Consider the following 14,728-nt stretch of genomic DNA (forward strand, 5'->3'; position numbering starts at 1 on the left):
TCTTTTTGTGGAGTCCTCCCCTTGTGCCATTTCATGTCATTGGACAGTAAAAATAAGCAATATGTTCTCATTAGTCTGAAACTAAAACTGACTGATGGCAGATTAAAAGATAATTCATTATGATAGTGGAATTTATCATTACTTGACAAATGTTCGTCTTGAAGGGCCAATGGCACCTATTGGCCCCCCACACAAGCCCTTATTGGCCCACACACAAGCCCTTATTTGCCCCCACATAAGCCCTTATTGGCCCCCACACAAGCCCTTATTTGCCCCCACATAAGCCCTTATTGGCCCCCCACAAGCCCTTATTGGCCCCCCACATAAGCTCGTATTCCAGATAGGCTGTACTAAATGGGTTCGTTCCAGCTAACTCTTCTGGGGGAGGGGGGGTCCCTGGAACAACATATTTTTTGGGGGTCATGAAAATGTATGAGAACGACTGACATAGAAACATGGATTTTTCAAGAAAACTGTCAGGATTTAGAAAACGTCGTAGAATCGTCCTCAGGTCTAGTGAGTGGTTTCCCTTTTTTTCTTTCAGTGTATTCACTGGTAGACCAGCAATTACTGACGCACCGGTCTCTCTCTCTCTAGACATGTAAATGGTGCATTTATATAGCGCCTGCACATCGGGAGCAATTGGGGTTTCAGAGTCTCGCTCACGGACACTTGGACAGTAACTCTGGGGGAGCCCGGGGTTCTACCTTCCGGTTGCTGTCCGTCCGGTCACTCTACCCCGCTGAGTCAATGGTTGACATGTGCTCTCTGCGCCAACGTCCTGTCATCTACGCTAAGCTGAGCTGAGATGAGTTCGGGGCTCTCCCGAGGTTGGCAAAGAGAGAGGATTACAAGAGCTTAGGACATTGGCACTGGGTGAAAAATGGGTTATATAAAAAAAAAATGCATGGAAGACTGGCACGGCCACAAAAAGCATCTCTCTCTCAGTCTCTCTCACTGTCTCTCTCTCTCTCTCTCTTGTTCAGTGACGTGAGTCTCTCAGGTGTTTGTCGTCACTGTCGTTTTCACCCGCCAGTGTTTTAGAAATTCTTCTTTATGCTAATGCTGCGGCAAAGGGAAATCATTCTCCCATCAAAACCTTTTTTTTTGGGGGGGGGGGGGGAATTAATGGCTCAATGAAGGCTTTTCATTATTGTGGAGTGAACCTGGCTGTGCTGTCAGATAGCAGCGGGCAGTGGTTTTACTGTGGTCTACCTGACTGACTGCTTCCAATATATTTTACATTCTAATTCATCTGCTTTAGTTTCAATCAGGGGGGGAGAGAGAGAGAGAGAGAGAAAGAGAGAGAGAGAGAGAGAGAGAGAGAGAGAGAGAGAAAGAGTGTGTGTGTCAGCTTCTGTCCCTTCCTCTCCTCTCCTCTCCTCTCCTCTCCTCTCCTCTCCTCTCCTCTCCTCTCCTCTCCTCTCCTCTCCTCTCCTCTCCTCTCCTCTCCTCTCCAGACCTGTAGGAGACCTGTCGTTGGTCCAGGCAACAACGCCTGCGTTCCTCGCTTCACGTTTGCAAGGCCCTTTAGTTGTCGTGCCCCCAAAAAATGCCCGATCTCCAAGCTGCAGACGCACACTAAGAGCTTGTAGATCATCTCTGTGACGCATCAATATAAACGGAGGTTGTTTGTACAGACAGACAGACAGACACTGGCTGACATGTTTACTGTCAACATTTACACGGACTCACACCACACTGTGGCGTGTACTGTGTATACAACAGCTTGCACGTGTGGTTGGTGCGCGCCACCCTCCTGTGTTGGACTTTCTGTTTCAGCAATGAAACGTCCAACCTATAACCGATGTTCAAAGCATGAGCAACACAGACAGTGTTCATGTATTCATGAGCCTCTTGACATCAAATAAAGAGATCGGCTGATCCACTTGAAGCTTGAATGCCTGTAGTTTTATACCAGCAGGCACCGTGCAATGCAAACAGAACTTACAGTACAGACTGCTCTGTGACAATAAAGCGCTTGTGCGTGTGTGTGTGTGTGTGTGTGTGCGCGCGCGTGCGTGTGTGTATGCTGTGTGTGTGTGCCGTGTGGGCATTTACGCTAAATCTCTCTCGCACTCGCCTGCAGGCTGCCGGGCTACCGTAGTTACTTCCTCCTCCCACTGCCGCGCAGACAGAAAACCTGAAAGCAGCGTTAGCATGTCTGCCACGGGGAGCGATATAGGAACGAGGATTTAGTTGCTTAAAATAGGCAAGACGATGTCTGTCGTCTGGAAACGGTTGGGGCTTCTCCGTTTTCAGATATTTGCATTTCTTTCATAAAATAAAGTTGGGTATAGTGTACACCGTTTATCCTTCACTCAACAGGCACTGCTCCTGTCGCAGGTTGAGGATGTCATATGACATACAGTATGTCCAGTCCATGTGTGGTCCAGCCCCAGGGAATGTATGGAATGCACATGATAATAAAAAAGTATTTAAATATTGCTTTGATGCTTATATTGTTCTCAGGAAGTATTAAGTTGTTTTTATTAGCATACCGGTATGCGTTCCACACGGCTGGACCCCATATGGACATATACTGTATCGACCTGCGATGGGAGCAGTCCCTATATTGATTGAAAGATTCTCTATTCATGAAAGAAATAAAATATTGATGTTGTTTTTATTTATTTTTATTCATAGAGGTAATGTTTAAGGCATATTGCCGGGGACCCTTTTAAGGTTTGGACCTTATTCCAAATAGGAAAATTCACATTTGTTTGCATTGAAAAAATAAATAAATAAAAAATAAAAAAAAATTGAGACAATGTTTTTCTTTTACTGAAAACTACTATTACTTTCTTAAGAAGAAGATAAAAACCCCTATTTATATGGAGCTGCGATGTCATCATCGATGGACTAAGCCCATGTTTGTGTGTGCGTGTGCGCGCGCGCGCGCGCGCGTGTGTGTGTGTGTGCGTGCGTACCGTTAACACACGTGTGCTGGTCACAGCAGGTTCCTGGCGTTCCGCTGCCCTTGGTGACCGGCTGAAGGGAGGAGCCTGTCGGGCAGGACGGCACCACACACTGGCTGGACGGAAGACACTCACATCTGCACGCACGCGCACACACACACAAGACACACACACACACACACAAGACAAAATGAAGACATGTTTTAGAATGACGGCCTCGGGTCTAAATTAAGGTTAAGGTCGATGCATCATTCATACATGTTTTTATTTGCGGTCACAGCTATAGCCTTATTGGCGCGCAACAATTCCCGTTCGGTGCGAATCGATGATGCACTCATGAGAACAAACAGCATTTTTAAGTTGGTGCAACCACTTCATTAACTCATTCTGGTCGGGAACCCCTGTTGGTGTTTTAAAGCATCACGTTATACTTTAGCTGTTGAAAAATAGCAGATCTACAAGCTTGTGGCGCGGTGCCGAGTGCCGCGCTACGAGCTTGTGGGTCTGCTATTTTTGAAAATGTCACAGAATAAATAAAAAAATCTCCCTCTCCGCATGCAACTTTAATCTGACCATAAAAAAAAAAACACCGCTTCTCTCGTGAGGAACGGTGAAGTTGTCCTCACTATACGTCTGTTTAATTGTTCATTCTTGCAGGGACATCTGGCTCCCAAGCATAATGACACAAGAGTAGAGGCACGCGCACGCGCACACGCACGCGCACACAGCGTGGGCAATCAGTGAGTGCCAGAATTAATCAACAGAGACAGTAGGAAATGCCATTGATCAGTGGCTCATTACAGTTCATTATGAACTACAAGGTATTGATCATAAATAAGGACACGACGCCCACATCAGTCACACTGTTGACAACCATCGTTGGAGGGGGAGGGGTGGGGGGGAGGGGCGGGGCGGTGCCATTCCACACAGAAAAGATTATTGTGTCAGATATTCTAAAAAAATGAATGCTTCTTCAGATCAGTGATCTGTGGTCCCTCTTTGCGTCTCTCCCCGTCACTCTGTTCCGTTCACGCGAAGATGCAAAGCTGCAGGCTACCTTTCATTGTCAATGGAAGCCAGTGACACATGAAGATACAAAGCTACAGGCTACCTTTCATTGTCAATGGAAGCCAGTGACACATGAAGATACAAAGCTACAGGCTACCTTTCATTGTCAATGGAAGCCAGTGACACATGAAGATACAAAGCTACAGGCTACCTTTCATTGTCAATGGAAGCCAGTGACACATGCAGATGCAAAGCTCCACCCAACATTTTTAGCTGCAGACACAGATATATAAGAAAGCTAGATGTCTCACCCACGCTCTGGCCAATGGAGAGCGACGCTGCTACGTGGCGGCCATCTTACCTCGGGGCCACATAACATTGTGTCTATGGGGCATGTACTTTTCTAACATTGTGTCTATGGGGCATGTACTTTTCTAACATTGTGACTATGGGGCATGTACTTTTAAATAACCATAACTTGCTCAATTGTCAACCGATTTTCTGATGGAGGGGAAAGGAACTGGTTGGAATAACGTGTTCCTTCCACGCGCTACGTCCAACCAGGGAAACTCCCCCCCCCCCTGTCAGGTGTAAAGGAGCAACTTGGACACTCAGGCATGAAGGAAGCATGAGTTCAAGTCCGTTGCTCTCCCCATATATGGGGACTAGGTTGGTGGAGGGTGTATAGAGCCCAGGATCACATTAGATGATTGACACAGGGGTGAAAAATGGGTTACAAAATCGTGGGATAAAAAATATATGAAATGACTGAGTGACTGAGTTACCGTGTGCCTGTCCCTCTACTGTATACACTCTACTGTACTGTCACTGTACTGTACGGGCACACCCAAAATCATCATATATACAGTTAATATGTGCATGTGTGTTTGTGTGTGTGTGTGTGTGTGTTTGTGTTAGGTTGCGCACAGGTGGTGAAAAACAACCACGCTGTTTTCATGCTCATACCCAGCCACCCACCCACACACACACACATAGCTCCGTAAGGGAGTGGTTGCACCACTCAATTAAGCAGATAAGAACCATAGCCACTAGCTGCAAAGTGCTCATCAAGCTGAATGGAGCGACACCAGAGGAGGAAAAAGTTGTTGTCATAAATGTCATCAGTGAGCTGGACAAATTCGATGTTTGAACGACTTGCTGTGAGAGGCATGACCCGCCCATGTGAACATTTACACACACACACACACACACACACACACACACACACACACACACAATGACTGAAAGTCAAAGACATTACTTTTCTCTCGTACCTTATTGTAGTTTTTATAATTTTATAATGACTGACAAAAGGTTTTATTTTTAAATACCTTGATGTAGTTTTCGCTTGATGTTTTCGCACTCTTTGTAAATGTTTTCTTTATTGAGAATGCTGGACTTTATCATGGGTTCGTCCACTTTTAATTTACCAGGCAAAGGCCTGTTATTATGGCTCATTTAAACATTTATGTAGCTTAAGAAAATAAAATCCCAGATGTATGCAATATAATGATGTCAAATAATATATTCACATTATGGCGATATCTGAAACCCATCTTGACTCCTCTTTTGAGGATTCAGAATTGGGCGTGGACGGATACGGTTTATTTAGGAAGGATAGGAATAAATATGGTGGAGGTGTAGCTGTTCATGTGCAGAATCATATCCCTGCCAAAATGAAGAAAAACAAACAAAGCAGATCTACAAGCTCGTAGCGCGACAGCTAAAGTTTTAAATAATGTGTTAAAGTGGTCGAATTAAAAGCTATATAAACGTGACACATACAGTATGCGTCCTCAGGTCTAAATGCTATATACAGAACGTATGGCCTACTGTCTGCAGGATGCTGTGTTTGATACACAGCATAGATGGAGTGATGAACCCGGTGTGTGTGTGGCAACTTTGATGATATATCACTACATGTGACCAAGTTTTTTCATGTCATGTGAAAGCAGGGAATCATAGCTTAAAATTGACATATTGGTTGTTCAGTTTGACCCACCGGTTTTGGAGATATGGCTTATAGAGTTAATGTCTTGCAGAGAAACAGCGAGTTCAGAAAACAGGCTTGAAAGGTTCACTTCTGTGGTCTCTAATATTACACCTATAGCTACACCTAACATGGTTAAGCATTTATTTCATATTTTCTTTGCTGTAAATCAAATCGCCCTTCGGGGACAAACAAATAAATGAACCTGAACCTGAACCTGAACGGAAATACATTGCCTGGATGCACCTGGGACGTATCCTCAGTGATGTATCCCACGGTCATCGGGGTTCCGGGACTATCAAACATCATACCCCTCACTCAGGTGACCCAGCCGGGGTGATCAAGTCCCGACTTACGTCCCAGTAGCTACCCTCGATCAGACCCACTAGGGAAAGACGGGGCTGCACTTATTTCAGACATGCTGACACTTATTTCAGACATGCTCTAGTATGTGAAGTGTCTGCCTGTGCTATTAAGTCATTAAAAAAAAAATTACAAAGTTTTTCTCCTCTAGAATTTGCGCGATGGCAGGCTCTCAGTCAAATCTTGTCACATATTTACACACTCACTCCAGAGTTGGCCACCTTTTCACAAGTGTTGTTTTTGGCAGCAATATTTTGATTTTAGTTTTAAGTCGTAGTCTTTTTGAAGACTATGATTATGCGTGCGCGCGTGCGCAATAGCGGATGTCTTCTACAACTTTATACTAACTTGTTTTAAACATTTATAAAGTAGCGGCTAGCCTACTAAAGTCTACCTACATTAAATAAACCTGGTAGGTTACTAGGAGTAGCCTACTCTACACAAACACACACATACCACTTTTATCTGACTCCAGATCAGCAGAAGCCGCCAGTCAGGATTCCCGGTCCAGGTATGCACTGTACCACGAGCGCAAACACTTCATGCAACCTGCAACATTGTGCAAACGATGGAACCTAAATCGCCTCCATTCTCTTGCTATTATGTATATATATATATATCCTGTACACTGCATTGTTGGTGCGTGTATAACCTTCAGCATAAGCCTATATGGTGGTCTGGCCATATTGCAATAAGGGCTTCTATCTCTTCATTAGACAACGTGTGTCCACGGGACGTCATTATGTGCCGCTGCGTAACAATGCCTTCTCCTTCCTTCTCGCGTGCACCCCACATTGGTACATTCACTCCCATTATGTTTAATGCGATTGCATTCGCAACCGCAGTGATCCGCACTCTGCTGCGTTTCGAAGCGAAGGGAAACCCCCCCCCCGCGTTTCTTTTTGGCTGAGTAGAATGCGGTTCTTTGATGCCCATTAGGTTTCTAATGAGGCTTCACACCTGATAAAGAAGCTCACTTTCCGACAATGTGCAGCAGGGTCCGTTTCAATCGCAGTAACACTTCCTGGTGTGAAGGTCACCTAAATGAGTCATGAGACTTTAGTCGACTTAAATCTATGGTTGATTCAGTCGACTGAAATGTATTTTGCATCCACTAGTCCCGAAATTGTCGGTGTATTTAGTCTTAGTTTTAGTCATCCTGGTTTAGTTTTCATTTAGTTTTCGTCAGTGGAAAAAGGTAGTCGACGAAATCAAAACTGCTTTTCATAATACTGTCGGGCAGAAACCTCTTATCTCTGTATTTTAACTTTCTTCCGTAGATGTATGCCCGTACTTAGACATTCTATGTTCGACCTTGGTGGTAGCAGACAAAAGGTGCCATTTCTCTTATTAAGCAGTTACTGTACAATACTTGTACAGTACTTGTTTTTATTCAACTTTAGCTGGAGAACAGCAGTACCATTTATCCTCCTTTCTTAGCCCATATAACTTTAGCTATTGAAAAATAGCAGATCTGGTCTGCAAAATGTATGTATGCAAATATTCTTTCAGAGCCGTTTTTAAATCAAATCTTTGCCATATTTTCAGATGGGGGTCGGTGACCAATTACAATCATTTTTGGGGTCCTTGAAATGAAATATTGAGCACCACTGATGTAGAAACATAGAAAACTGTCATGATTTAGAATACTTTTATTTTTACGTCAGGCCTAAATGGGTTCCTTTTTTGTCTGGGCTTAAAAAGAAAAGTGTTCCTTTATTGTGCCAAAACACAATACCACACAATATTTGTCCAAGTGAAAAATGTTATTTTCATACTCTGTCTGCACCCAGTATTGTTTTTAATTTAAAGTTCTTATCCCACGATCGTGCAACCCATTTTTTCTCTCCACCCAGTGTCAAGCGCTTACACCCCAGTAGTGTTAACGTTTGGTCGGTCGGGATGGGATCAGAGTTGTATAAGCTTGGCTTCAATTGGCCGACTTTAATGAAACGGCCTTTGTCTTATTAAAAAAAAAAAAAGATTTGTGGACCTTCAATATTTGTATTTGAGTACCACTGGTATAGACCAGAGGTCTGCGACCTTTTTTAAATGAAGTGCCATGTGTTTATTTTCTAGATCGTCAGTGTGCCATATCAACATTAATTAATTTTAATGACACCACAGGAAAAATTCCAACATATTTTGCTTGTCAACAAATATAAAGTTTTTCCTTCTTTTTAAAAAATTTCTTTGACGTTGTTATAATGATCATTAGACTCAGGGCAGAGTTCAGTTTTAATGAATGTAGAATGCAGGATGTAATTTACACACTAATGTGAGGGACTTCATTTATTTGACTGCATTTTTTAAAATAGTTTATTTAAAACCAAAAATACTCTCTCACACACTTGCCAGTGTGCCACTGATCACCCTCCTTTGTGCCAATGTTGGCACTGGTGCCTAAGGTTGCCTACACCTGGTATAGACTGTATGTTTTCACTGTACTGGTATATAGTTGATGTTAGTAGATGTTTCGTTAAATGAGTCCTGGATGCACATATGCAGCACCGTGTAAATGGTAAAACACTTTAAAAAGTGAATTGGGCTGTTTAAAAAAAAAAAAAAAATCTTCCTTGAAAATAGCTGATCTACAACGCATCATTGTGAGCCATTTTCAAATGGCCGAAATGTATAGGGTTGAAGTGGTCAATGTATGTTTTCTAATCAAAATCAAAATAACGCCAAAGTAACTAAATAGTAACTAAAGTTTTCAAGTTGTAATGTAGTGAAGTAAAAGTACAAACTGTGGCTCTGAGATGTAGTGGGGCAGAAGTAAAAGTACTGGAAATTGGAAATACTCAAGTAAAGTACAAATACTAAGTGCAGTACTTAAGTAAAAGCACTTAGTTACTTTCCACCGCTGATAATAAGGCAGCTAGATGTAGAAGTGGACATGGCGCTAGCATGTCGCAGGGAATACTATGCCTAAACTGAACCTTATTCCTAGACGCAACCTCCTAACAAAAGGGGGAGGAGTGTGTTTTGTGGGGAGAGCGTTCCGGCTACCACTTGTTGTTAACAGCAAGTCCAATAGAGCGTCGCAGTCCCGCCCCCTTTCATGACGACGCCAGGCCCAGGAAATGATTCCCCATGCATTTTGTCCCCATAAGACATTTCAAAAGGTATTTATTTAAAGACGGTTACGCCGCGGACAAAGACAAACTGTTGACCGACCCCCATCTGAAAATATGGCAAAGATTTGATTTAAACTCGTTGACAACTCGTGACAACAGACACAATATTTTGGGACCAAACGAATAATTACAAAGAAGAAAAAAAACAACAAAAAAGGTGTTGTAACCTGCCGTTTTTTTTCTTCTTTCTATTTATTTGTTCGGCCCAAAAAATTGTGTCGTGATTTGCCACGACAAGAGTTGGCTTTGTCCGCGGCCTAAGCGTCTTTAAATAAATACTTTTTGAAATGTCTATGAGGGAAAATGAACGGAGAATCATTTCCTGGGCCCTGGTATAGGGGGCGGGACTGCGACGCTCTATAGAGCCATCCAGGCTAATAGTAGCGATTTCATGAGGTTCTTCAATGGCAAAATAGAAACTATCAGAGATCAAATTGATCTACAACTACTCTCGGCTCCCACTGGACTGCCACCAAATATGGTGGTCTCAGAGGTGGCCGCAGACCCAAATATATATATGGATAGTCTCTCTCCAATCGAGCTCTCTGAGTTCACTTCAATGATATCTTCTTCAAAATCAACGACATGTACCCTGGATCCAGTTCCGACTAGACTACTCAAAGAGGTCCTGCCTCCGGTTGGTACATGCCTACTCAATATGATCAATATGTCTTTGGTGACAGGCTACGTGCCACAATCTTTCAAGGTAGCGGTAATCAAACCTCTACTCAAAAAGCCTACTCTTGATGCAGGCATTCTAGCTAGCTATAGACCTATATCGAACCTTCCGTTTCTCTCCAAAATTCTCGAGAAAGCGGTCGCCAAACAGTTGTGTGACTTTCTACAAAACAACAATATATTAGAAGGCTTTCAGTCGGGCTTCAGAGCTAACCATAGCACTGAGACGGCCCTGCTGAGAGTTACAAATGACCTCCTGACTGCAGCAGATAATAACCTCCTCTCCGTACTGGTGTTGCTGGACCTTAGTGCTGCATTCGACACTATTGACCACCACATTCTGCTACAGAGACTGGAACATCTGGTTGGCATCAGGGGTGCCGCACTGAAATGGTTCGAGTCCTATCTGTCTGATCGTTTTCAGTTTGTAGAGGTCAATAATGGCTCCTCTACACGTGAAAAGGTCAAATACGGAGTCCCACAAGGCTCTGTGCTTGGACCAATACTCTTCTCTTTATATATGCTCCCTCTGGGCAACATCATCAGGGAACACTCCATAGATTTTCATTGTTACGCAGACGACACTCAACTATATCTATCGATGAAACCGAACGAAACGGACCAACTAGTCAAACTTCAAGCATGTCTTAAAGACATAAAGAGTTGGATGGCAGGTAATTACCTACTCCTCAACTCTAACAAAACGGAAGTTATCGTGATCGGCCCTAAGCCCCTGAGAGACAAGTTGGTCGATGGGAACTTTTCTCTAGATGGCATTACTTTGGCCTCCAAGGCCACTGTGAGGAATCTGGGGGTTACCTTTGATCAAGACTTGTCTTTCAAATCTCATATCAAACAAATCTCAAAGAATGCTTTCTTTCACCTGCGAAATATTGCAAAGGTCAGGCACATCCTGTCCAAAAATGACGCAGAAAAACTTGTCCACGCCTTCGTCACCTCAAGGCTGGACTACTGCAATTCGCTATTATCAGGCTGCCCAGGCAAGTCTCTGAAAAGCCTACAGTTAGTTCAAAATGCTGCGGCGCGTGTGTTGACAGGTACCAGAAGAAGAGACCATATCACTCCTTCACTGGCCTCCCTACACTGGCTCCCGGTCAAATACAGAATAGAGTTCAAAGTTCTTCTTCTCACTTACAAAGCCCTCAATGGTCAGGCACCACAATATCTCAAGGATCTCATTGATCCCTACAAACCAAATAGAACAGCAGTGCGTTTGCAATATGCAAACATGCTTACTGTTCCAAAAATATCAAAAGTTACAATAGGAGGCAGGGCGTTTAGGTCCCAGGCACCGCAGCTGTGGAACCTTCTCCCGGCTTCGGTCCGTGGGGCTGACACGCTCTGCACATTCAAGACAAGGTTGAAAACCTTTCTCTACGACAAAGCCTATGGCCAGACTTGTCTCCGGGTCTAGCTGGATACCATGGTCGTACATTGTTGTGTGGGTTTGTCTCCCAGCAGTACTTGTAATATACACTATATAGGCTCCAGTAAGGCCTGCCACTAATCCAGCATCCGGGGAATCTCTCCCCGGAGTCTCTTTTCGTCCTCCCCGTCGCAGTTCTGTGGACCTCTAATATTAACCCCCAACTGACTGCCGAGTGTGACCGTGGATCAGGCCTCTTCATGGAGCCCACCAGAAGTGTGACCTGGACCCGGCCTCACAGAGCTCGACCTGGACCAGATGTGGACCAGACCCCTCCACGGAGCCCACCTGCCTATTCTCTGTCTTTTCTCTCTGTCTATCTCTCTCTCTCTCCCTCTACCCCCCCCCCCCCCCCCCCCCGACACGGTCGAGGCAGATGGCCGCCCACCCTAGAGTCGGGTTCTGCCTGACGTTTCTTCCTAAAGGGGAGTTTTTCGTTACCATTGTCGCAATGTTGCTTGCTCTGGGTGGATCTTTGTTGGTTGTAAAGTGTCTTGAGACAACTTGTTGTGATTTGACACTATAATAAAATTGAATTGAATTGAATTGTTGTAACCTGCCGTTTTTTTTCTTCTTTCTATTTATTTGTTCGGCCCAAAAAATTGTGTCGTGATTTGCCACGACAAGAGTTGGCTTTGTCCGCGGCCTAAGCGTCTTTAAATAAATACTTTTTGAAATGTCTATGAGGGAAAATGAACGGAGAATCATTTCCTGGGCCCTGGTATAGGAGGCGGGACTGCGACGCTCTATAGAGCCATCCAGGCTGTATAGGAGGCAGGGATGGAGCTCGTTAATTTTTTATTGATAGCGAGCACCTGTTCCATCAGGCTTTATCGAGTCGGGTTCTTATCGAGCCCAATATCGAGCATTTTCTATTTGTGGAGAAAAAACGGGAGACAAGAATAGTATATTTCACTATGGCCTTCCATGAGGATTATGAAAACTATTCGTCCCTGCTGTGACGCACACTCATGCTTCCGCGGGGGGCTTCGTAAAGGAATGTCGGGAATTTCTTTCCCTCCCCTATGAGCACATGCGCTCCCAGAGCGTGCGTCTACCTTTATACGTCCATGAGTTCACAGGAAGCGTGAAGGGTTCTTTACCTGGTGGGCAGCGTGCAGCATCCGTCTGCCGTCAGTCTGACCTGCGTCTCGTAGCTGTCGGCGGGACAGCTCCCCTGGTGGACCGGAGGACACTCCACGGCACTGCAGTCCACGCTGTAGACTGGGAGGTGAGACAACGAGAGAGCGTGGTCAGAATGACCTCACCAGGGGGGGGAGGGGGGGGGAGAGAGAGAGAGAGAGAGACACAGTAATACAGATACATTGAGCCGCATGGTTCAAACCACTGTCATTCAGAACAGTGGTTCGATCAATGTCAATTTAACTCCGAGAGTGTACAATTGGACGAGTTACAGACCCAACAAGGGTCCATTTGGTTCATATAGAACCCCAGCTAAAAAAAATCAGTTAGCTTGGGGGGAGACCCCCTGGAACTCCCTCGAAGGACCCCCACTTTGGGAAACCACTGGGCCTGGCCTAGAATATTATATAATGACTCGGGGGGGGGGGGGGGCCCTAAAACAGTCACAGGGAGGACAGCAGGCAGGGGGGGGGCGCCGCAGATAGGAACGTACCGGGTTTACACTCGTAGAGGTCGCAGCACTCCCCGGGCCGCCCGGTGGCCTTGGTCACCAGGATGGTGAGGTGGCCGGGCTGGCACAGCTTGCGGAGGCACCCGGACGGGCGGCAGACGCAGCGCGACGGCAGCGGGCAGCACTGCCCGGCCGGGGCGTAGCCCTCGATCAGGACGCTGTCCTCCGGGCACAGCGGGGAGAACTGGACCTCGCAGCGGGCCTTGGAGCAGTCGGGACGCGAGTCTGGACACGCGCACAGACACGCACGCAAGCACGCACACACACACACGCGCGCACACACACACACAAACAAACACGACAACAATCCATCCAGTCAGAATGCAGAACGTACAGCAGGCTGCAAGCAGAATACTTACGGAAGCACATTTTTGTGTCCATTTCTCATGCAGATTTACGGAGTATAACAAGACTGTGTGCGTGTGCGACACTGTGTGTGTGTGTGTGTGTGTGTGTGTGGCACTGTGTGTGTGTGTGTGTGTGTGTGTGTGTGCGTGTGCGACACTGTGTGTGTGTGTGTGTGTGTGCGTGTGTGTGTGTGTGTGTGTGTGTGCGTGCGTGCGTGCGTGCGTGAGCCAATTCCCCGTAGGGGATTTTAAAGTGGCATTATTATGTAAAATGACTACCGTATACATGTATTTAAAACACACAGATGCTCATTCAACATAAACAGTTGTGACTTGCAAAGTATTCTAGCATCAACAGCATGACAATATAGCTGCTGATACTCATTAACACTGTTAATTACAGTAAGTGTTGGACAAGACATGGATGTGTCAGACGGCAATATACTGTACAGTGCGAGTGTACACACGCACACACACACACACACACACACACACACGCACACACACACACACACACACACACACGACTGTTAACCGACAACAATCCATCAACAGCCACGTACAGAATGCAGAACGTACAGCAGGCTGCAAGCAGAATACTTACGGAAGCACATTTTTTGTGTCCATTTCTCATACAGACGTACAGAGTATGACAAGACTGTGTGTGTGTGTATGTGTGTGTGTGTGTGTGTGCGTCACTGTGTGCGTGTGCGTCACTGTGTGCATGGGATTCAATTATAGAATTAAAGTGACATTATGTAAAATAACTATACATGTATTTAAACCATACAGAATGAACACTGCGCTCTAGACTTCCTCAACATATTCAGGGCGGGAACCCCTTTTGGTGTTTTAAGCAGCCATTATGATTTATGCTTTAGCTATTGAAAAATAGCAGATCTACAAGCTCATAGCGAGCTATTATTGTCTCCGCCAGGCCGAAGGCATGGGGAGAGAGTATGTTTTGCACTGCGTCCGTCCGTCCTTCCGTCTGTGAACAGCTAATCTCCGGCACCGTTAACCCGGTCGATGCCAAATTTTGCACACACACTCCCTGGATGCCAACGACGAACCTCGGCCCCAAAATTTCCAGAACGGCCTGTTATAGCGCCACCAGGAGGCCGCTTTGTGTAAAACAAGTCTTTGGACAGTACACCTACAGATTTTGTCCAAACATCACGCGAAT

At 45.2% G+C, this 14,728-nt stretch overlaps 1 protein-coding gene across 1 annotated transcript in view; it reads right to left on the reverse strand.

Moving 5' to 3' along the window:
- LOC308329987 (cysteine-rich motor neuron 1 protein-like) overlaps positions 1-14,728 on the reverse strand; it is a 171,929-nt gene that overhangs the window by 67,481 nt on the left and 89,720 nt on the right. Inside the window, exons 3-5 of the mRNA XM_080784573.1 lie at positions 13,178-13,420; positions 12,645-12,765; positions 2,931-3,055 (exon numbers count right to left, since the gene is read on the reverse strand). Coding sequence (XP_080640699.1) covers positions 2,931-3,055; positions 12,645-12,765; positions 13,178-13,420 — 489 coding nt within the window. The remainder of the gene's footprint in view (positions 1-2,930; positions 3,056-12,644; positions 12,766-13,177; positions 13,421-14,728) is intronic.

The sequence above is a fragment of the Protomyctophum bolini genome, assembly GCF_963924005.1.
Source record: "Protomyctophum bolini genome assembly, chromosome: 15".
Classification (NCBI taxonomy): domain Eukaryota; kingdom Metazoa; phylum Chordata; class Actinopteri; order Myctophiformes; family Myctophidae; genus Protomyctophum; species Protomyctophum bolini.